Genomic DNA, 25,223 nt, shown 5'->3' on the forward strand with positions numbered 1-25,223 from the left:
AAAATATCTGCTTGGATTACAGAGAATCTTTAAATCTAACATTTTTACAATATCAAATCTAATTCATTAACATGGCATAATATGCCATTTATTTAGGTCTTTAATTTTTTTCACTGATAGAGTTTTATCTTTTATTTTTTTAAAGGACAGAAATTTATTGTCTCACAGTTCTGTAGGCTAGAGGTCTGAGATCAAGGTGTCAGCAGGGCTGGTTTCTCTTGAGGCCTCTCTCCTCAGCTTGTAGATGGCTGCCTTCTTGCTGTGTCCTCATGTGGCCTTTCCTCCATGCATGCCCCTGGAGTCCTCAGTGATAGTTTTAAGTATAGAGATCTTGCATCTCATTTTCTTAGATATTGAATAGTTTTCTGTACTATAAGTGGTATCCTTTTAAAATTTCATTTTCTGTTTATTGCAGGTATATGTATATGTAATTGTTTTCTATGTTGACAGTGCATCCATCTGCTTTTCCAAATTCACTTACGATTTCTAACAGTTTATTTGTAAATAATGGCATTTTTATTCCTTTCTAATCTTTTAATTTTTTTCTTAGTTTTCTTTGTTTATTGAACTGACTAGGACCTCTAGTACAATGAATAACAAGTGGTGAGAGTGAGAATATTTGATTCATTCCTGATGTCAATATAGTAGATTCTTAACAAATGTTTCTTATTCTTCTCCTAAGTAAGATCCATTAGGAACAATCTGAAATTCTCAGTAAAACCTATAATGATCCTTGCTGCTAGGTTTGATATGGAAGTTTCTTGGACCTATGATACAAGATATCAGTTATTTTTCTAATGAAAAGGCATGTAAGGAACTTGAAAACAGCAGAATTTAAAAAGCCCCACGATAAGTCTACCAATGTGTGACATACCGAACGGAACAACTAAAGAATGAAAATGCACTCTTTATGCCTTTAATGAACTTTTTGGTTAAAAATAAAGGAGCCAACTGTTTTTTTTTTCTCACCATAAGCAAGAAACTTTAATGCTCACAATCTCACTTAACCCTCCTAACAACCATATGAAGTGGCCATTATTTGCAATCAACAGAGAAGGAGATGGAGGCCTAGACAGGTTGAGTAATTTATCTAAGGTAAGTGGTAAGGGCTAAATGGTTTGGCTGGTAGGTGGCAACTGAGTAATTACATTGAGATGTATAATCTACATGTGCTGTAGAAATTCTGGAAAACAGAAAATAGAAAATAAACAGTCAGAGATGTCATGTAAAAGTTACAGCTTGACTGAAGTAAACTGAGTACCTTGAGTGAAGTAAAGGATTTAAATTTTTGGTGAAAAATCAGAATTTCAGAATGGGAGAGCCATTATGAGTCAAGCAATGAAGGTGAAATGATCATGGCCTTTATGTGCTGGTGTTCCAGGGAGTACTAGGAGAGAAGGCTGGGAAGTAGGTTTAGCCAAAAAATTAAAAAAAAAAAAAGAAAAAAAAAAAGAAAAAAAGGAGCTTGATAAAAAATGCTCTCACAAGACCTTCTGCATTTACTTAACCAGTACCCCCCAATTACTCTGCCTACTTCCACACTATGCATACCTTAGCTATAATCAACATTTATTGAATGCCTACTATGTGTAAGGTACAGTATAAAAAGCTGAACTTGTATGTTTGTTCATATTGCTTCTGTCATGTAACAGAAACATGCTTGTAATTAAAGTCTTCCTTTACATTAAAAAAAAAAAAAAAAGTAGGCACACACATAAATAACCAAATAGTCCTATAAGGTTTGTCATCAAAAAAAGCATGCCCTTCCCCCATCTCTCTTTCTTCAAAAACCATTTTCCTTCTTTTAGCAGATTATTTTATTTCCATGTCACTAAATAAGCTACTTCTTTTTTTTTTACAGAATGGTTTTTTAAAATTAATTAATTAATTAATTAATTTATGGCTGTGTTGGGTCTTCGTTTCTGTGCGAGGGCTTTCTCTAGTTGTGGCAAGCGGGGGCCACTCTTCATCGCGGTGCGCGGGCCTCTCACTATCGCGGCCTCTCTTGTTGCGGAGCACAGGCTCCAGACACGCAGGCTCAGTAGTTGTGGCTCACGGGCCCAGTTGCTCCGCGGCATGTGGGATCTTCCCAGACCAGGGCTCGAACCCACGACCCCTGCACTGGCAGGCAGATTCTCAACCACTGCGCCACCAGGGAAGCCCTAAGCTACTTCCTGATTTCTAATTTTTAGATATTATTCATTGATTTCCCACTGTAGAGATGAGGATTTAGGTATTTTTTCTACCTCACCTCCACACCACCATATCCTCTCTCAATATAATTATGCTGTAATTTTGATTAGACTATTATTTACTGTTAACATTTTTATGGCATTCAACCACTGGTCATAGTTTACCTATTCTTTCTTATAACGTTTTGCTTTCCTGGAGTTAATAACTGGCAGTTTTTTGTTTGATTTCAACCTTAAGTTTTGTTTTGTTTTTTTAACATCTTTATTGGAGTATAATTGCTTTCCAATGGTGTGTTAGTTTCTGCTTTATGACAAAGTGAATCAGCTATACATATACATATATCCCCATATCTCCTCCCTCTCGTGTCTCCCTCCCATCCTCCCTATCCCACTCCTCTAGATGGTCACAAAGTACCAAGCTGATTTCCCTGTGCTATGCAGCTGCTTCCCACTAGCTATCTATTTTGCATTTGGTAGTGTACATATGTCCATGCCACTCTCTCACTTCGTCTCAGCTTACCATTCCCCCTCCCGGTGTCCTCAAGTGCATTCTCTATGTCTGCATCTTTATTCCTGTCCTGCCCCTAGGTTCTTCAGAAGCATTTTTTTTTTAGATTCCATATATATGTGTTAGCATACGGTATTTGTTTTTCTCTTTCTGACTTACTTCACTCTGTATGACAGACTCTAGGTCCATCCACCTCACTACAAATAACTCAAATTTCGTTTCTTTTTATGGCTGAGTAATATTCCACTGTATATATGTGCCACATCTTCTTTATCCATTCATCTGTCAATGGACACTTAGGTTGCTTCCATGTCCTGGCTATTGTAAATAGAGATGCAATGAACATTGTGGTACATGACTCTTTTTGAATTATGGTTTCCTCAGGGTATACACCCAGCAGTGGGATCGCTGGGTCGTATAGTAGTTCTATTTTTACTTTTTTAAGGAAACTCCATACTGTTCTCCACAGTGGCTGTTATCAATTTACATTACCACGAACAGTGTAGGAGGGTTCCTTTTTCACCACACCCTCTCCAGCACTTATTGTTTGTAGATTCTTTGATGATGGCCATTCTGACTGGTGTGAGGTGATACCTCATTGTAGTTTTGATCTGCATTTCTCTAATGATTAGTGATGTTGAGCATCCTCTCATGTGTTTGTTGGCAATCTGTATATCTTCTTTGGAGAAATGTCTATTTAGGTCTTCTGCCCATTTTTGGATTGTTTGTTTTTTTGATATTGAGCTGCATGAGCTGCTTGTAAATTTTGGAGATTAATCCTTTGTCAGTTGCTTCATTTGCAAATATTTACTCCCATTCTGAGGGTTGTCTTTTTGTCTTGTTTATGGTTTCTTTTGCTGTGCGAAAGCTTTTAAGTTTCATTAGGTCCCATTTGTTTTTGTTTTTACTTCCATTTCTCTAGGAGGTGGGTCAAAAAGGATCTTGCTGTGATTTATGTCATAGAGTGTTCTGCCTATGTTCTCCTCTAATAAGAGTTTTATAGTGTCTGGCCTTACATTTAGGTCTTTAATCCATTTTGAGTTTATTTTTGTGTATGGTGTTAGGGAGTGTTCTAATTTCATTCTTTTACATGTAGCTGTCCAGTTTTCCCAGCACCACTTACTGAAGAGGCTGTCTTTTCTCTGTTGTATATTCTTGCCTCCTTTATCAAAAATAAGGTGACCATATGTGCATGGGTTTATCTCTGGACTTTTTATCCTGTTCCATTGATCTATATTTCTGTTTTTGTGCCAGTACCATACTGTCTTGATTACTGCAGCTTTGTAGTATAGTCTGAAGTCCGGGAGCCTGATTCCTCCAGCTCCATTTTTCTTTCTCAAGATTGCTTTGGCTATTCGGGGTCTTTTGTGTTTCCATACAAATTGTGAAATTTTTTGTTCTAGTTCTGTGAAAAATGCCATTGGTAATTTGATAGGGATTGCATTGAATCTGTAGATTGCTTTGGGTAGTATAGTCATTTTCACAATGTTGATTCTTCCAATCCAAGAACACGGTATATCTCTCCATCTGTTTGTATCATCTTTAATTTCTTTCATCAGTGTCTTATAGTTTTCTGCATACAGGTCTTTTGTCTCCTTAGGTAGGTTTATTCCTAGGTATTTTATTCTGTTTGTTGCAATGGTAAATGGGAGTGTTCCCTTAATTTCTCTTTCAGATTTTTCATCACTAGTGTATAGGAATGTAAGAGATTTCTGTGCATTAATTTTGTATCCTGCAACTCTACCAGACTCATTGATTAGCTCTAGTAGTTTTCTGGTAGCATCTTTAGGATTCTCTATGTATAGTATCATGTCATGTGCAAACAGTGACAGTTATACTTCTTCTTTTCTAATTTGTATTCCTTTTATTTCTTTTTCTTCTCTGATTGCTGTGGCTAAAACTTCCAAAACTATGTTGAATAACAGTGGTGAGAGTGGGCAACCTTGTCTTGTTCCTGATCTTAGAGGAAACGGTTTCAGTTTTTCACCACTGAGAACGATGTTGGCTGTGGGTTTGTCATATATGGCCTTTGTTATGTTGAGGTCAGTTCCCTCTATGCCTACTTTCTGGAGGGTTTTTATCATAAATGGGTGTTGAATTTTGGCAAAAGCTTTTTCTGCATCTATTGAGATGATCATATGGTTTTTCTCCTTCAATTTGTTAATACGGTGTATCACATTGACTGATTTGCATATATTGAAGAATCCTTGCATTCCTGGGATAAACCCCACTTGATCATGGTGTATGATCCTTTTAATGTGCTGTTGGATTCTGTTTGCTAGTATTTTATTGAGGATTTTTGCATCTATGATCATCAGTGATGTTGGCCTGTAGTTTTCTTTCTTTGTGACGTCTTTGGTTTTGGTATCAGGGTGATGGTGGCATCGTAGAATGAGTTGGGGAGTGTTCCTCCCTCTGCTATATTTTGGAAGAGTTTGAGAAGGATAGGTGTTAGCACTTCTCTAAATGTTTGATAGAATTTGCCTGTGAAGCTATCTGGTTCAACCTTAGGTAAGTTTTTGCTTAGAAATAATATCATCACCGATTGGGACTTCCCTGGCGGTCCAGTGGTTGAGACTTCACCTTCCAATGCAAGGGAGTGAGGGCTCGATCCCTGGTCAGGGAGCTAAGATCCCATAGGCCTTGTGGCCAAAAAGCCAAAACATGAAACTAAGCAATGCTGTACCAAATCCAAAAAAGACTTTAAAAATGGTCCACATCAAAAAAATCTTTAAAAAAAAAAAAAAAAAGAAATAATATCATCACTGATTGAATCCCTCCACCCATTTCTGATTTCAGCCACAGAGGCAGAGCTCAGATTTATCTCCTACTCTTCCAGCTTTCTGCCTCAGGGCATTCTGTGACACTGAAGGAGCCCACGTGGCCCAAGTACAAGCTGCAACTTGGTACTTCAGGAGGTAATGTCCCGGCAGCAACTCACCTTGTGAGGAGCGTGTCAAGATAAATGGTCCAGACACTTGTCTTTCAGGAGACAATTGTGGGAACTATCACAGAGCTTCACAGAAGACCTGGTGGATCAAGCTGCCATTGTCTACACAGCAATGACCTCAATAATACACCTTTACATTGACCTTTCCTCCTTCTTCATTTCAGTATCACAAGTCCCTCACTCTGATTTTTCGGGGTCTGGGAGATGCATCAGGTAATTTATTATTTAGTCTTTCTGAAAAAGCCTCTCTGGGAACTTCTGATATGCTTCACTATGTTCTGTATGTCTGGTGTGGTGTCATCCTTGGATATCTCATCATCATCATCTGGGGAGTTCCTTCATCTCTCTCCTATGCTGAATCCCAGTCTTTGCACCTATGTCTTCATATTGCTTGGTTTATGACCTTATTTTTATGAAGCACATCCTCTAGTAGGTTCTTGAGAAAGACTATACGAAAGGTAAAGTTTGTGAGACCTTGTACAAATAAAAATGTCTTCATTATAACCTTAGGTTCAATTAATAGTTTATTTGAATCCAGAATTTTAGGTTGGAAATTTCTTTCAGAATTTTGAAGGCACTGCTTCTGTTGAAATCTGAAGTTATTCTGATTCTTATTTCTCAGTATTTGACCTGCCCCTTTTCTTCAGAAACATAACAGATCTTCTCTTTGACCCTGACATGCCTGAAATTTCATTATAGATTTTTTTCATCCACTGTGTTCTTTCAATCTAAAATCTGAAGTTCTTTAGTACTGAGAATATTTCTTGAAATACTCTGATTCTCTATTTTCTCTATTCTTTTTGGAACTCTGGGAGATTGGATATTGGGCCTCCTGGCCTGTTAATTTTCTTAATTTTTTTCTCCAATATTTTCATTTCTTTTTATTTTCTGAGAAATTTCTTCAACTTTATATTCTAAACCATCTATTGAATTATTCAGCTATGCTATATTTTTTCTAATAGCTCTGTTTTTTTGAAAGCTCCTTTTTTAGTATCCTACTCCTGATTCACAGTTGCAACATCTTTGCAAAGATACTTTTTCTTTTGACATTTTCTTCATTCTGCATAGTCTGTTTCCATTAGGTGCTTTTTCCCCTATTGTTTTCTCTCTTTCCTGTAAGAGGCTTTCCTCAGATGTTTCATAATTCCTGGTTGTTTAATCATTTTTATTATTGTTTTAAAATATTTATTTACTTTGGCTGCACTGGGTCTTAGTTGTGGCATGCGGGATCTTCGTTGCGGCATGCAGGCTTCTTAGTTGTGGCATGCATGTGGGATCTAGTTCCCCGACCAGGGATCGAACCCGGGCCCCCTGCATTGGGAGCACGGAGTATTACCCACTGGACCACCAGGGAAGTCCCTGTTTAATCATTTTTAATAGCATAGGACTAAAAGACTAACTGTAAGCTCTGGATGCATGCAAAGGGTGGTGGGCATATTACGATTTTCACTGTAGATTTATCCAGCTGGGCAGTTTAGCCAGGACACTTCTGATGTCAGGATCTCTTTAGGTCTTTCCACTTGCACTGACCAGATGGCACAGAGAGGACTCTTCCAGTATTGTTAGGATGGGAAGATCTGGCTGCCAGGACTCAGAGAGGAGGAGGAGGATATTGGTCTTTGTATCCAGAATGTAAATATTTCCTGTTTTGAGTATGGTCCCCTGCCATCTATTGTATCCAGTGTCCTTCAGTCCAGAGGCCCCATTTAACATACCCAAAATAAACAGCAACACACTTACTGAAATCATAGCATTTTTAAAGGACAATACTTTATATATTTCATTTGCATAATATTTTATTGTTTGCATATTGCATAGTGAAAAGAACAGAGTCACAAGACTCATAGTCTGGCTCAACCACTAACTTGCTGTGTGAATTGGGTTAAGTCTCTTAACCTTGCTAACCCCTTATCTCCTCATCTGAAAAAAGGAGATGATGATAATACCTACTATACAGGACTGCTAAAGACCGAATGAGATAGTTACACTGTCTTCCTCTCAAGGAACTGCTGAAAATGAATCTGTAGTCTGCTCTTGCCATCCCCTTGTTCATCATCTCAACAATAACTGTTACATGCATTAAGACAATAGGTACCAGTGTGATGCTTTCATTTTGAATACTAACAATAGCAGAAAGGAAGAAAACTCAAAAATGGCCCAATCCTTACTTATCTTTAGAATACTGATTTTTATAATACTTATTTATACTACCCCATCAGGAATTAAATTTCATTTAAAGATTTTTTTTTAAAACCTACTAAAAATGAGGATCTATATATGTGAAAAACCCAAGAATACACATGTAGTTGCTTTACAGTTTCCCCTCTGGTATACTATAAGTAAAATACATATCACGGGCAGTTAAACACTTTTCCCCCCTACATTAGGGATGATAATATATATGAAGATTAATTTCTTATGCATTATCCCTAATGTAAAAAAAAAAATCACAGGTATATTATACTGCTTGTCAAGAATACATACACACGGTAGTCACATCTAGAAATACACACTCCTTCTAATAATATTTCAACCATCATCATTATCTTCTGTATGAACCCCTACAATTATATGTAGTTGAAAACACAAAACTCTCTTTTAAGGCAATTCTGGATGATATTATATTACAAAATACTTGTGTTAAATAATATTGCATGTATGTATTGAACCTCCAAACACAGCCTTTAAACCCTCAAAGTACTAGTCTGAAAAGGTAAACAAAATTTTTATATATTATAAAAAAATTTAAGCTGCTCTGCAACCTTCCATTACTAAAAGTTAGATACATTACACCACTCCAGCAAGAGATTAATAAATAAGGATTAAATATTCTATTTTACAAAAACATACAGAATGGCCAATGTAAAAGTGAAAGGCTTACCTGATAATTTCTTTATCAAATTATGTTCATTAAGAAGGAATAAAACATGGTATAAAATGAGAAAACTGTCACTAAATTTACCTCTCTGAAGATAATCACATAAGCTGTTATCTAAAAATACCATGGCATCCTTGTTACAAACATTATTTTTTTTAAAAAGACTGTGTTTCCTGGAACTAGAGGACTATCTGTCTCATAGCTTTTATTAAGCAAACTTGATAAAACCACCACATAGTGGCAAGAGATAGAATAGCTGTTTCCAGCTACAGAAAATACTGAATTCTACCTTAAAGTACAGATCATTTGAGATATAACCCATAACAATTAAAGCAAATCATAGTGTAGTTTGTACTGAATTTCCTTAAGATATTTTTGCTTTCAATGGAGTGTATTCATTTTCCTGTCATTTGAGACCAGTTTCTGTTGCTTAGTAACTATTTTCATGTCCAGCCAAGATGTAAAGATTGCTGTGTGCAGTAGGATTTTCTGTTGGCCTACTTTCCAAAACAACAACCCTGCAATTAAATCAAAACAAAAGTCTTGTTAAAGAGTAGAAACAGAGATTTCATCTTCAAATACTAACATCAAACCAGGAAAGAATATCATTGTTCACATTCACATAAAATTACACAGAGATCACATTAATAGATGCACAGTCAAATTCAGCTTTACATTTTACAGCTTAAAAACAAAACTGAGTAAGAATTGATGAATTTATGAATATAAAATATTAAAAACATTTCAGGATAGTCTCATCTTATTCCAACTAAAAACAAATTTGCTTGCTCATATATGCCAAAAAAAGGTATAATAAAGCTTTAGAACATACATGAACAAGAAGGGGATGGAGGAAGGGCTGAGGATTTTAAGAGGCACCCACTCACACTGTTCTTCAAGGTATTTGCAAATAAATAGTTTTAAAAAGTATGAAATGGGGTCATCTCCCTTGTCCCTGGAACAAAGGCAGGGTAAGAGTTCAATGAAAGGACCAATAGGAAGAAAAACCAATCAAGTGTTATATCATAGGATCTACACTGTGGGAAGACAGGTTTGAGAACAAAATAAAAAACAATATGCCCATGCAGAGAAAAAAGTCTAGAAGGGGAAATGGGGGGGGGGGGAGTTGCATAAATAATTTTTATTTTTCTAGTGTATGAATTTCCTACAACTAGCATATTATTACTCTTGAAATGAAAACAACAAAAAAGTAATATATACTTAAAGTATGCATTAAAGAAAAGTAGAAAGGGAAAATAAAATTACCTATAATTCAACTGCCCAAAGTTTACCATTATTAATATTCTGACATAGTTTTCTTTCCTCCTAGACATTAATACCTATATTTACACAATACAATTTAACAAATCACTTTAAAAATTAAGACAAAACAAAAGCCTTGGTTAAGATATATGTCTTAAAATCAAGGAGATGCCCAAGTAAGAAGATAACCAGAACAAGGCAATGGTCTGAAAAAAGTAGTTTTTTAGGGCAATAGTGACAGAATGGAGAAACAATACAAACAAAGAAGGGGTAGATGAAAGAGAAAATTCTGAAAATTCTGGGGGAGGGAGTTGGAAGGAAACAAGTAACTAAGAGAAATGGTTTCTGATGCCTACCCTCTATCAAGCAGAAATCTCTCATACTATGTCTCACCAGAGTGCTATTTGTGCCAGGATCACTGAATGATCTACAATTCTTTTGTCAGCCCTTCCTGGAGAAGCAAAGGGCCTCCCATTCGACAGTCATTTACCAGGTGGTCCTCCAATTCTCTTTTTTGCAGGACTAGTTACTAGGTTGCCATGCTCTCTGGGCTTGCCTTTTCAATGGCAATGGGTAGTTGCCATTTTCCAAAAATCCTTTTTCTCTTTAAAAAATTTTTATGGAGTCATAACTCCAATTCTCCCCGCCTTCCTTAAGTGTGTAATATCTAAGCAATGGTTTTGTGACTAGACTGAACTTGAAGATCAGAGGTTCTCAATCCTTGCCTTAGGACTAATGTATACCAGTATAGCCAGTTTTGCTGCAGTAACAACTTTTGGAAAATAGGAAGGGATAGGTATTTTATTCATTGTAGAGGTAGATAACATAGACTTTGAAGAACAAAAGCTATAATTCTTTTTTCATGAGATGGCATAGTTTTGGAACTTATCTTTCATTTTGATCACAGAGACCACATAATTCCTTCTAATTTAGAATGACCTCAGAGACTCAGTCAAATATCTTGTGATATAAAAGTAAATGTCACGAGGTGCACATTCTGTTGGATATATACAGTAACAGTTAATAGAAGTTAACATGCCAGGAAGAAATGATGAAAACAAAGGAGCCTGAAATATGTCATGGTACTAGGGACATAAACACCTATTTAACACATTTTGTCTTGGCTGAGTATAACTGTTTCTAGAATCATGATCCTCACACTGACAAAAGCTTGCTTAACTGACTAATTAAAGTATTTCTCTCTCTCTCTCAATAAAGATACAGGGAAATTTCTCTAAGATTCTGAAGCCTCTAAGAGTTTTGTTTAACATACATAAAAATAAATAAATGAACAAACCAAACAAAAACAAACACGTAGATACAGAGTGGCTACCAGGGGTAGGGGCGGAGGGAGAGCGAAGTAGGTAAAGGGGGTTAATATGTGGTGTTGAAAGGAAACTAAACTTTTGGTGGTGAGCACACTGCAGGGTATACAGAACTAGAAATATAATGTTGTATACATGAAATTTATATAAATGTTATAAGCCAATGTTACTTCTATTGAACAATATAAATAAACATATTGAAACAATATAAATAAGTATATTGAAAAAGAAGTTCTGTTTGAACACAGTCAGAGGTTGACAGTATAATTAAAAATACAATCGTTGAACTCCTTTGGTAATAAAACAACCAAACTATTACCTGTCTGATCCTAATAAGCGGAAAACTCTTGTTTCATCTGAAATCTCCTGGGTAACCTATGAAAGAAAATAGTCCATATTATTAGTCACCATATTATTTAAATTATAATTTAAAGATCATTTAGATAGAGCAAGTATTAAAAAGAATGATAATTTTTGATAGACTCAACTCCTCAAATTAAATAGATTTTAGTAAGTTTTTTTTTTTGACTGCTTATTACTAGAAACAAATCAACATTTACGGAATATCTGTATGGGTCAAGCACTTTCCTTAGAACTTTTTATGCTATGTATTATCATTCCCATATTATTAAAGAGAAAACTAAGACTCAGTGAGGTTAAGTAACTTACTTTTAGGTCATATAACTAGTAGACCCAAGATCTGAGTACAGGTTTGCTGGACTGCACAGCCCCTACTCCTTCCTTTATGTCATAGGGCAGATGCTTGAGGTGGCACCCCTCAGCCCACCTGATTTCAGCAGAGCTGCAGTAGACATTCCCGTGCACCAGTGTCTTACATCTGTGTACCGGGGGTATTCCTCTGCTCTGTCTTCTCCAAAACTAAAGAAAGAAGGTACTCAGTCGTGCACAGGTACTATTCCAAAGTGTGGGGAGTTGACACCTCTGGGGGAAACCCTTAACTACCAGGGGCAGCAGTTGGTGTATAAATGCACCCGCCTCCCCACCTTCTGATGAGCCAATTCTGAGGTGTGCTCCACACTGTTCCTCAGTAGTCCCTATGGGATTAAGCCCTCGTTGCCCATATTGAGAACCAGTTTATTAATGTGCTCTTTGTTGGCTTTTTGTCCCTCTCCATCTTACATTCCTTACTCTGTCACTTGTTTTCTGGGATCTACTCCCAAATAAACAAGGACCTGAGACCTTGTTTTAGGGTCAGCTTTTGGAGGAACCCAAACTATGACAGTGTGGATATAAAATAAGTATAAAAATACTCTGCTATCAATGAGTTTGCAGTCTAGCTGGGAAGATGGAATTAATAAACTTGAATCAGAAAACAAATCTGGTGCTATACTAAATGCAGCTGATTTTCAGAGTATTAAGTTCAGAAATGTTCCAATCATTGTGGACTAGAATGGCTGAATATTACTTTATGAACATTATAGCTAGGCTCAAATTGAAGGATTAGAACAAAACCAGAAAGAAAAAGGTAAGCAAGATGACTTAAAATAGGAGGTAGAATTCACACTTGATATGGTAAACAACAAGTAACTTCTACAGATTTCTAACCACAGGAGTGACACAGTGAAAATAGTATCTAAGGACAATTAATGTTATGGCAGTAAGTAGGACTGTAGGCTTCATTAAATGCAGGGGCCTGGTGACATTTAGTGACATGGGTCAGTAACTAAACGGATGCTTTCAAAGACAGCTGATTTATGTCATTTTCTCTTGGAAGCATTCTAATTCCACTGATTTACATCATTTTTACTTGGAAGCATTCTACTTCTGCATTCATATAAAAGGTGGAAATAGTTATATCTAAATAACAGTGTAAAGGTAATTCAAATAGAAGATTTTAAGCTTCAAAATAAGTCCATAAATTTGTGAGGCCCTGGTGTGCAAGAATTACACAGGTACTCACACAAATGGGAAATGTCTCTGTTAGTATTCTCTTAACTGTTAGGATTCACCTCTCAAGGTGGGAGTCCAAGTCCCACCTCCTACATGAAATGTATCCCGATTATCTCAGTAGAAGTGATTTTGGAGACCCTTCACATCCAGGCTCTGTCACTTAACTAGTTCTGTAACTCTGGGTAAGTTACTTAACCACTCTGTACCTGTAAAATCGGGAATATGAATAGTACATAACTTTACTTTGAATTGTACCTAAACCCCACTATATTATTAGCCTTCAATAAGCTAGTATTTGTAAAGTGCCTGGAAGATAGACATCATAAGGGTTTGATGTTATTTATAATTATGCTTCATTATGTCTTCAGTGCTATAATAAGAATAGTGTCCTAAATGTATTTAATACTCAATAAATATTTAGTAAACAAATTAATTTTCTTAGATTTTCCTTAGTCCTGTGATCCAATACATATTAATTTAGAATTTTAAATATAACATTAAAAAAGAAGCTGCAGGGGCTTCCCTGGTGGTGCAGTGGTTAAGAATCCGCCTGCCAATGCAGGGGACACGGGTTCGAGCCCTGGTTCAGGAAGATCCCACATGCCGCGGAGCAACTAAGCCCGTGTGCCACAACTACTGAAGCCCGAGCGCCTAAAGCCCGTGGTCCCAACAAGAGAAGCCACCACAACGAGAAGCCTGCGCACCACAACGAAGAATAGTCCCCGTTCGCCGCAACCAGAGAAAAGCCCACGTGCAGCAACGAAGACCCAACGTAGCCAAAAATAAAAATAAATAAAATAAATTTATAAAAAAAAAAGAAGCTGCACATTTATAGACTATGGAAAAGGCTTATTACCTTTAGAAAAGTTTAGTAAGTTTAGCAACCATATTTATAAATTACAAATAAGAGGACTGAAATTGTGTAAACTCATGTTTGACAATTCCTTGTGGCCACTGAGAATACAATAAATACAAAACTGAACATTATCTGAAGGAAAAATACTGGCAGTTTTGTTCTACCGGCATTAAAGGCATTAAACATAGCAATGTGGCTTCAGAAAGAAAATACATAAAACGAATGTTTCAACATTTAAAATCTTTAATGGGAATCACTGGAGGTAATTTGAGAAATCTTACCTCATCTGATTTGAAGCTTTTACCCTGCATTCCATGTTTCCAGAAAGCCAACACACTGTCTTGAAGGCATACTAAAAAGATAAGGGAGAACGGGACTAAAATAAGGCACATAGTAGTAGTGCATTATACATTTTCCTTAACTGTCTTTAATAAATGATAATGTAAGGCTATTCAAGTGCTTGGTGCAAAATGCCACTGTCTAGACCATTGGTTCCCAACATTTTTGTGGCTAAGTCATGTCAAAGCTCAAATAATTTATTGAGGCAGGGTCATGGAAGTTTTCAAAGATACATTATAACAGGCATTTATTTTAAAATGGGCTAATTTTTGATGAGCTGGACATCCGCATATTAATTTTTCTTTCATATACTATCTTTTGTCTTAGGTAAGTAAAATAATAAAAACATAACTGGTTTTTTGGATTAAAAAACATGATTATTTAAATAATGTGATATATTTAGAAGTAGCTATTCAGGAAGCATCTTTTATTTCTGTTCACATATTCCCTATTATAAAATTAATTTTTAAAAATAAACCTGTCCTGTAATCTAATATTTAACCACACTCTGAATATTTTTGATCTGTGAACCAATTCTTATTTGGAGGGGCTAGGGGCTCTCAGCTATAGTACTCACTGCTGCTGCCCAACCCCATCAGGCCTCCAGAGCCCACCGGGCCTTTGCCCTGGCCTTGCAGGTCCCACTGTTCACAAGGGTGGTCACAGATTTGAGCCAAGCTTGCCCAACTTCTTGATGGCTTTGGATTCAGGAACGACCGTGACCCCGAAGTGTGGCCACCTCATGACATGCCATATCCCCTCTTGCTCTCCACCCATCTCCCACGATCCCCTGGGGTGGCCTGAGGGTCTTGGAGGAAAACCTGTTATCGCTGTGCCTTGTCCATTTCTGTGTCCTGCCTGTGCTGGGCCCACTGAAGCACACATATGGGGTCACTTAGTGGTTTAGAAACAGAGTGGCAGGGCCTCCAATTTTGGGGGGGGGGGGGAGGCAGCAGGGCCTCTGGGTCCTTCCTGGCCAGAGGCTAGAGTCATTAAAGCACAGTGAGAGAAGGAGAAAACCAATTTGATTGTTGGAGAGTTAGCCATATGCCCTATACCAGTAAAGATGGGAGAAAGTGATTGAAATTTATTATATTTCTTACTAGAATATTGACTCTGTAAAAAGTTAATGTAAGAATGTTCTGGAAACATAATTTAGCTCAATAAACATAAAAGTATTTTACAATAACAAATCATACAAGTTTCACTAGCCATGAAATAAAAAAACAGGTAGTACTGGCTTTGTTTTTAAAAGGTGACTTAAAGGGACTCTTTTTACCCAGGAGGATCCTTGAAATTATTCCAAAGTTCACTGGAAAGAAGAGATGGTAGCCTAGGAGGAACAAACTTTTGTATAACGAAAATAACCTAAAACATTTGGCATATATGAAAAAGTTGAGGTACTAGTGTGTTTCAGTTAAAATTAAGAGGACCTAAAGATCTGTATATTGGAATCTCTATTGAAAATATTAAATCTTAGAAACTGGCATGCAATAGCCAGCATAAAAAGGAGTAAAAGAAGAAAATATTTCCAAAATTCCTTTTGTCATGGCATCTACAGAAAGTTTAGGTTTTCTGCTTGAATAAAATTTCCAATCATAAGCAAATTATTTCTATGTAAGATGTTTACCCAGAGGGATGAATGTACTTTGCAATAGGGCAAAACTCCACTTGAGAAACCATTAAATTTAAAAAAAATCAACAGAAAACTTTCTAAACAGTGAGAAACACATTTTAAAAAGTATATACATTTAATTATAAAATACATATATTTTTTACGGCTCAAATAAAAATCACCAATTTTGTTTTAACTGTTTTTGACTTAAAGTAGAACCATATCATGAATTGTTCAAAATGTTTCCACCCATGGTACTTTTTCATAAGTTCTATCACCCTTGAGGAAAATACTTACTGACATATAATCAGTGAGGATGCAAACAATAATAATTTTTATCATAAAACCAATGATATTACAGAGTAAAACACTCATTGACAAGGAAGCAAATTCAAATGGCATAGTATTTTCCAGATTCTGTGGGAAACTAGTTATTTATATTTAAATAGACCTAAAAGCAAAAACCATCAACACACACCAACCAGAATCTTACACGGCAAAGAATTCTAGCATATCTAACATTGTTAATCACATCACACAAATACCTTCATGATTTGGAAAGAATTGGAAGAAGTATAATTCACTTGATGCAGCAAAGGGAACAATGAATAGAAGAAATGATTTCATGTTTTAAATATTCAAGAAACGACAATAAAAGATTTATTATGGTCCAGACCTGCACTGTCTAATATTATAGTAACTAGTCCTGTGTGGCTATTTACATCAAAATTTAAATTAATTAAAATTTAAAAAATTAAAATTAAAATGTAGCACTAGCCATGTTTCAAGTACTTAACAAGTGTGGTTAATGAATACTGTATTTAAGAACACAGAGAACATTTCTATATCAAAGAAACTTCTTTGAGACAGTGCTGGTCTAGATAACCCTAAGTATAGAATGAACAAAAAACCAAGTACTCTAAATGCATTATTAAAAAAGGAGACTTACCTACAGATTCAATGCGAAAATCAAAACTTAGCTCAGAGGCCAGTTTCTTACTTGATTTTAGTTTTCCTTGTAGATTTACAATTTTTACAAATTCTTAAAAAAAGAAAAAACAAGTCAAGACTGGAAATGCAGATTTGCTAAAATAAATGTAACTTGATAAGTGGACTTTACATGGATATATAACAATATTCTTAATAAAGTTCAATTATTTCTCTTGATTCAAGTATGCCCAGTGAAAAATTGTCACTGATATGTTCTATAAGAGTGAGGCCTCCGTAAATGGCAATCCCACCAGTATTTTTTTTTCATAGTTCATACTGAACACTTATGTTCTCATTTTTTAAAAAGTGAAGTGTTTCTTTAATAGTGGTTACCTTGGTGCCTAAATATTCAGCAATAAGAGTTGGTTTTTTTCCCCTTAAAAATTACATAACATATAAGTAATATCTGCAGTAATTCTTAATTTTAGTATGTAACTAATATTCTACAGAAGTACAAGGGAGGGAAAAATAGTACTCTCAAAAGTCAGAATTTCTTTATAAGTAAACTCTGGGATAGAGAGTATATGTGAATATTTCTATTTCCCTTTTGTCCATTTGTTTTTTAATTTAGCCATCTTAGCTCTGACTTGGAAGATATCTTCTCTCTGCATTACTTTCTCATCTGTCTACCATTATTTGTGATTACACACCTATCTCCATTGCTGCTTAGTAAAACTGATTTATACCATAGAGTTGACAAACAATTTTCAAAGTGTTACACTGCTCCCCTAAGAAAAAAAGAACAACTGAAGAAAGTCAACTTTCCGTTTACCATGAATAGCTGGGAAATGGAAGTCCTAGTTAATCAAAGGTTTAAAAAATTTTTTTTAAAAATACATAAATCAACAAAATGAAAACTAAGTACAATTTATTTTCCTTGGATGACTCAGAAGGTATTTAGGCATTTAATGTTAAAGGTTCAACACTACTACAATTAAATTCTGATCATCTGTTTATTTCATTAATCAGTACTGAGCTTTCTACTTGTTTGGGTAAAAAAGAATTTATCAAATTCACTTAAGAGTAACCAAACAACATGCCAATCTTATCAGTATTCAAAGAATCAAAAGTACTTAAGGGATAATGGGCAAATGAAACACTCCGGGGTTTGGTTTACTTATCTATAATATTAGATGATCTTTATGATTCTATAAGGCAAATCCACTAGGGAACACTTTAGAGAATAGAAATTAAGACAAAAATACAGGTAAATTCTGTAGTGGAACAATTTTAAAAATAACCCTAAACATCTATGGGCAGGTCTAGTAATTTTAAAATATTGGAATGAATCAAACCACAGCAAATATTGCCAAATTTCAAATATAATTCCAAGTCTGGGTGAATTTCACTTGCAGGATTCATTGCATTAAAGTAAGGGGGATTTTAAGAACTAGAGTGCTTTGTTTGCAAAATTGAAAACACCTGTTGTTAAAGTTTTTCTGTCTCTTCCACTGCATATACAGTACAACACACATCTATCGATAACATCTCTTGCTGCATCAAAAGAATCACAACTAGCAGGTAAAGGTGTCAAATCTATTTGTGCATTAGAAAATCACACTGACATGATTCTAAAAGTTCATGTTATATGACTAGAAGTGACCAAATTAGTATAACCTTCTATATTTCATTAATTACAATGAATTATACAGAATTTTATACAGAGTAATTTAATACAGAATTTTACCCCAAGGTTATGGCAAACTGTTCTAATACAGTTGTCCCTCGGTATCCACAGGGAATTGGTTCCAGTACCCCTCACAGAGACCAAAGTCCATGGATGCTCAAGTGCCTTATATGAAATGGCCTAGTGTTTGCATATAACCTATACACAACCTCCCATAGACTTTAATTTTTAAAAATATTTTTATTGAAATATAGTTGATTTACAATATCGTGTAAGTTTCAGGTGTATAGCACAGTGATTCAGTTATACATATGTGTGTGTATATATATGTAGATATAGTCTTTTTCAGATTCTTTTCCCTTATAGGTTATTACATAATATTGAGTATAGTTCCCTGTGCTATACAGTAGGTCCTAGATTACTTATAATACCTAATACAACACAAAAGCTATATAAATAGTTGCCAGGCACTTGCAAATTCAGGTTTGCTTTTTTGAGCTTTCTGGAATTTTTTTTCTAAATATTTTCAATCCATGGTTGGCTGAATAGAGGATGTGGAACCTACAGATACAGAGGGCTGACTGTATAATGTTTCCAAGTAGGCCAAACAGAATAAAGAAAAAGGTCACAGAGGATAGTTTGACAAACAGATCAATTAGTTACTATATCTGTAGCCAATTTAGGTTTTTCATCAATAAAACAATGCCACTTAAGGTGGAAAACTGCAAATCTACTGTACTGATTCTATTAGAATCAATTCCATGAAAAGGTATATCAAGTAGTATACTTAGAATAAACTTTAAAATAATACTTACTGTCTAAACACACTAAAACAGTATCTCTCTCCAGCTGTGTTACATGAATGGAATCTAACTGTTGGCTGCCTTGGGGGGAAAAAAAACAAGGTTACAGTTATATAACATGCTTTAAAAACTAGAACTTAGAAAAGAAACACAAATTCTGATCTTTTTCTGTGATTTTAAACTAGACTTTGAAATAAACACAGAAATTATATTTTGTAATTGTCTTGTCAAAAACTGTATGTAAGTCAATTTAAAAGAACGAAGTCCTAAGCAAGGCTAACTGAGCTGAGAAAGGCTCAATATTACATTTAGTTAATACCTCAGCTAGCTCTAGAAAGATGAGTTACAAAAATAAAATGAAGCAAACGGTAAATATGGGGAAGAAAGTAAGAGGCATACTATACAGTGACTAGATTTTGCTTTGCATTTTACAGTAGCCAATGGGAAGATGAAAACAAGATCAGTTAGATGCATCACACTGTCCCTGAGATAAAAATAAGTCAGTAATTCAGAAAAAGCAAAAGGATTAACAAAACTATTAGAGAGAAATTTTCCTGGTATTGGGGGGTGGGGTGGGATGGTGTGTGTGTGTGCGTGCACGCACGTAGGAAGGAGTTCCTGTATTAACAGGACACCAGGGTAGCATAATGAACAATACTGTCAACAACATCTTTGCAGGAAGCAACTTTCATCACTTTGCTGATATTCACAGGGCTACTTCTCTTAACATCTGCTAATAGAAGTGATGACATTTTTGCAAAACATTTTTGGTAAAACAATTTATTTTAGCCACACAGACTGCATGAATGGTCTAGATGAAGCTAAGAAAAGATTTTAGATAATTTAGAGCAGTCATTCTTTTTGTCTGTTTTTTGCTTTTTTTAAACTAATTTTTATTGGAGTATAGTTCATTTAAAATGTTGTGTTAGTTTCTGCTCTACAGCAAAGTGAATCAGTTATACATATACATGTATCCACTCTTTTTTAGATTCTATTCCCATATAGGTCATTACAGAGTACTGAGTAGAGTCCCCTGTGTTATACAGTAGATTCTTATTAGTTATCTATTTTATATATAGTAGTGTGTATACGTCAATCCTCTTGAAGTTTTTTATTTTTAATTTTTATTTATTTATTTATTTATTTATTTTTGGCTGTGTTGGGTCTTTGTTTCTGTGCAAGGGCTTTCTCCAGTAGCGGCAAGCTGGGGCCACTCTTCATTGTGGTGCGCGGGCCTCTCACTGTCGCGACCTCTCCCGCTGCAGAGCACAACCTCCAGACGCGCAAGCTCAGTAGTTGTGGCTCACGGGCCCAGCTGCTCCACGGCATGTGGGATCTTCCCAGACCAGGGCTCGAACCCGTGTCCCCTGCACTGGCAGCCAGACTCCCAACGACTGCGCCACCAGGGAAGTCCAGCTTTTTAAAAAAATTTTTAAAATTTAATCTTATTTATTTTTTTATACAGCAGGTTCCTATTAGTCATCAATTTTATACACATCAGTGCATACATGTCAATCCCAATCGCCCAATTCAGCACACCACCACCCCCACCCTCCCATGGCTTTCCACCCTTGGTGTCCATATGTTTGTTCTCTACATCTGTGTCTCAACTTCTGTCCTGCAAACTGGTTCATCTGTACCATTTTTCTAGGTTCCACATACATGCGTTAATATACAGTATTTGTTTTTCTCTTTCTGACTTACTTCACTCTGTATGACAGTCTCTAGATCCATCCACGTCTCAACAAATGACTCTATTTCATTCCTTTTTATGGCTGAGTAATATTCCATTGTATATATGTACCACAACTTCTTTATCCATTCGTCTGTCGATGAGCATTTACGTTGCTTCCATTACCTGGCTATTGTAAATAGTGATGCAATGAACATTGGGGTGCATGTGTCTTTCTGAATTATGGTTTTCTCTGGGTATATGTCCAGTAGTGGGATTGCTGGATCATATGGTATTTCTACTTTTATTTCTTTAAGGAACCTCCATATTGTTCTCCATAGTGGCTGTATCAATTTACATTCCCACCAACAGTGCAAGAGGGTTCCCTTTTCTCTACACCCTCTCCAGCATTTGTTGTTTGTAGATTTTCTGATGATGCCCATTCTCACTGGTGTGAGGCGATACCTCATTGTAGTTTTGATTTGCATTTCTCTAATAATTAGTCATGTTGAGCAGCTTTTCATGTGCTTCTTGCCCATCTGTATGTCTTCTTTGGAGAAATGTCTATTTAGGTCTTCTGCCCAGTTTTGGATTGGGTTGTTTGTTTCTTTAATATTGAGCTGCATAAGCTGTTTATATATTTTGGAGATTAATCCTTTGTCTGTTGATTTGTTTGCAAATATTTCCTCCCATTCTGAGGGTTGTCTTTTCGTCTTGTTTATGGTTTCCTTTGCTGTGCAAAAGCTTTGAAGTTTCATTAGGTCCCATTTGTTTATTTTTGTTTTTATTTCCATTACTCTAGGAGGTGGATCAAAAAAGATCTTGCTGTGATTTATGTCAGAGTGTTCTTCCTATGTTTTCCTCTAAGAGTCTTATAGTGTCCGGTCTCGAATCCATTTTGAGTTTATTTTTGTATATGGTGTTAGGGAGTGTTCTAATGTCACTCTTTTACATGTAGCTGTCCAGTTTTCGCAGCACCACTTATTGAAGAGACTGTCTTTTCTCCATTGTATATCCTTGCCTCCTCTGTCACAGATTAGTTGACCATAGGTGCGTGGGTTTATCTCTGGGCTTTCTATCCTGTTCCATTGATCTATGTTTCTGTTTTTATGCCAGTACCATATTGTCTTGATTACTGTAGCTGTGTAGTATAGTCTGAAGTCAGGGAGTCTGATTCCTCCAGCTCCGTTTTTTTCCCTCAAGACTGCTTTGGCTATTCGGGGTCCTTTGTGTCTCCATAAAAATTGTAAGTTTTTTGTTCTAGTTCCGTAAAAAATGCCATTGGTAATTTGATAGGGATTGCATTGAATCTGTAGATTGCTTTGGGTAGTATGGTCATTTTCACAATATTGATTCTGCCAATCCAAGAACATGGTATATCTCTCCAACTGCTGGTATCATCTTTAATTTCTTTCATCAGTGTCTTACAGTTTTCTGCATACAGGTCTTTTGTCTCCCTAGGTAGGTTTATTCCTAGGTGTTTTATTCTTTTTGTTGCAATGGTAAATGGGAGTGTTTCCTTAATTTCTCTTTCAGATTTTTCATCATTAGTGTATAGGAATGCAAGAGATTTCTGTGCATTAATTTTGTATCCTGTAACTTTACCATATTCATTAATTAGCTCTAGCAGTTTTCTGGTGGCAGTTTTAGGATTCTCTATGTATAGTATCATGTCATCTGCAAACAGTGACAGTTATACTTCTTTTCTAATTTGTATTCCTTTTGTTTCTGTTTCTTCTCTGATTGCCGTGGCTAGGACTTCCAAAACTATGTTGAATAATAGTGGTGAGAGTGGACATCCTTGTCTTGTTCCTGATCTTAGAGGAAATGCTTTCAGTTTTTCACCATTGAGAATGATGTTTGCTGTGGGTTGGTCGTATATGGCCTTTATTATGTTGAGGTAGGTTCCCTCTATGCCCACTTTCTGGAGAGTTTTTATCATAAATGGGTGTTGAATTTTGTCGAAAGCTTTTTCTGAATCTGTTCACATGATCATATGGCTTTTATTCTTCAATTTGTTAATATGGTGTATCACATTGATTGACTTGCGTATATTGAAGAATCCTTGCATCCCTGGGATAAATTCCACTTCATCATGGTGTATGATCCTTTTAATGTGTTTCTGGATTCTGTTTGCTAGTATTTTGTTGAGGATCTTTGCATCTATATTCATCAGTGCTATTGGTCTGTAATTTTCTTTTTTTGTAGTATCTTTGTCTGGTTTTGGTATCAGGGTGATGGTGGCCTCATAGAATGAGTTTGGGAGTATTCCTTCCTCTGCAATTTTATGGAAGAGTTTGAGAAGGATGGGTGTTAGCTCTTCTCTAAATGTTTGATAGAATTCACCTGTGAAGCCATCTGGTCCTGGACTTTTGTTTGTTGGAAGATTTTTAATCACAGTTTCAATTTCATTACTTGTGACTGGTCTGTTCATATTTTCTGTTTCTTCCTGGTTCAGTCTTGGAAGGTTATACCTTTCTAAGAATTTGTCCATTTCTTCCAGGTTGTCCATTTCATTGGCATAGAGTTGCTTGTAGTAGTCTCTTGGGATACTTTGTATTTCTGCGGTGTCTGTTTTAACTTCTCCTTTTTCATTTCTAATTTTACGGATTTGAGTCCTCTCCCTCTTTTTTTTGATGAGACTGGCTAATGGTTTATAAATTTTGTTTATCTTCTCAAAGAACCAGCTTTTAGTTTTATTGATCTTTGCTATTGTTTTCTTTGTTTCTATTTCATTTATTCTGCTCTGATCTTTATGATTTCTTTCCTTCTGCTAACTTTGGGTTTTGTTTGTTCTTCTTTCTCTACTTCCTTTAGGTGTAAGGTTAGATTGTTTATTTGAGGTTTTTCTTGTTTCTTGAGGTAGGCTTTTATAGCTATAAACGTCCCTCTTAGAACTGCTTTTGCTGCCTCCCTCCCATAGGTTTTGGATCGTTGTGTTTTCATTGTCATTTGTCTCTAGGTATTTTTTGATTTCCTCTTTGATTTCTTCAGTGATCTCTTGGTTATTTAGTAACGTATTGTTTAGCTTCCATGTGTTCGTGTTTTTTACATTTTTTTCCCTGTAACTGATTTCTAATCTCATAGCGTTGTGATCAGAAAAGATGCTTGGTATGATTTGTTTTCTTAAATTTACTGAGGCTTCATTTGTCACCCAATATGTGATCTATCCTGGAGAATGTTCCGTGCGCACTTGAGAAGAAAGTGTAATCTGCTGTTTTTGGATGGAATGTCCTATAAATATCAATTAAATCTATCTGGTCTATTGTGTCATTTAAAGCTTCTGTTTCCTTACTTATTTTCATTTTGGATGATCTGTCCATTGGTGTGAGGTGTTAAAGTCCCCCACTATTATTGTGTTACTGTCGATTTCCTCTTTTATAGCTGTTAGCAGTTGCCTTATGTATTGAGGTGCTCCTACGTTGGGTGCATATATAATTGTTATATCTTCTTCTTGGATTGATCCCTTGATCATTACGTAGTGTCCTTCCTTGTCTCTTGTAACATTCTTTATTTTAAAGTCTATTTTATCTGATATGAGTATTGCTACTCCAGCTTTCTTTTGATTTCCATTTGCATGGAATATCTTTTTTCCATCCCCTCACTTTCAGTCTGTATGTGTCCCTAGGTCTGAAGTGGGTCTCTTGTAGACAGCATATATATGGGTCTTGTTTTTGTATCTATTCAGCAAGCCTGTGTCTTTTGGTTGGAGCATTTAATCCATTCACGTTTAAGGTAATTGTCGATATGTGTGTTCCTATGACCATTTTCTTAATTGTTTTGGGTTTGTTTTTGTAGGTCCTTTTCTTCTCTTGTGTTTCCCACTTAGAGAAGTTCCTTTAGCATTTGTTGTAGAGCTGGTGTGGTGGTGCTGAATTCTCTTAGCTTTTGCTTGTCTGTAAAGCTTTTGATTTCTCCGTCAAATCTGAATGAGATCCTTGCCGGGTAGAGTAATCTTGGTTGTAGGTTCTTCCCTTTCATCACTTTAAGTATATCATGACACTCCCTTCTGGCTTGCAGAGTTTCTGCTGAGAAATCAGCTGTTAACCTTATGGGAGTTCCCTTGTATGTTATTTGTCGTTTTTCCCTTGCTGCTTTCAATAGTTTTTCTTTGTTTTAATTTTTGCCAATTTGATTACTATGTGTCTCGGCGTGTTTCTCCTTGGGTTTATCCTGTATGGGACTCTCTGCGCTTCCTGGACTTGGGTGGCTATTTCCTTTCCCATGTTAGGGAAGTTTTCGACTATAATCTCTTCAAATATTTTCTCTGGTCCTTTCTCTGTCTCTTCTCCTT

General features: G+C 35.9%; 1 protein-coding gene across 1 annotated transcript in view; it reads right to left on the reverse strand.

Moving 5' to 3' along the window:
* Positions 1–7,420: 7,420 nt before the first annotated feature.
* Positions 7,421–25,223, reverse strand: part of MAP4K5 (mitogen-activated protein kinase kinase kinase kinase 5) — a 144,627-nt gene continuing 126,824 nt past the window's right edge. Inside the window, exons 29-33 of the mRNA XM_059914200.1 lie at positions 19,270–19,338; positions 16,787–16,879; positions 14,165–14,235; positions 11,436–11,491; positions 7,421–9,046 (exon numbers count right to left, since the gene is read on the reverse strand). Of these exons, the coding sequence (XP_059770183.1) occupies positions 8,959–9,046; positions 11,436–11,491; positions 14,165–14,235; positions 16,787–16,879; positions 19,270–19,338 (377 nt within the window). The 3' untranslated portion in view covers positions 7,421–8,958. The remainder of the gene's footprint in view (positions 9,047–11,435; positions 11,492–14,164; positions 14,236–16,786; positions 16,880–19,269; positions 19,339–25,223) is intronic.

Source organism: Balaenoptera ricei, chromosome 2 (assembly GCF_028023285.1).
Source record: "Balaenoptera ricei isolate mBalRic1 chromosome 2, mBalRic1.hap2, whole genome shotgun sequence".
Classification (NCBI taxonomy): Eukaryota; Metazoa; Chordata; class Mammalia; order Artiodactyla; family Balaenopteridae; genus Balaenoptera; species Balaenoptera ricei.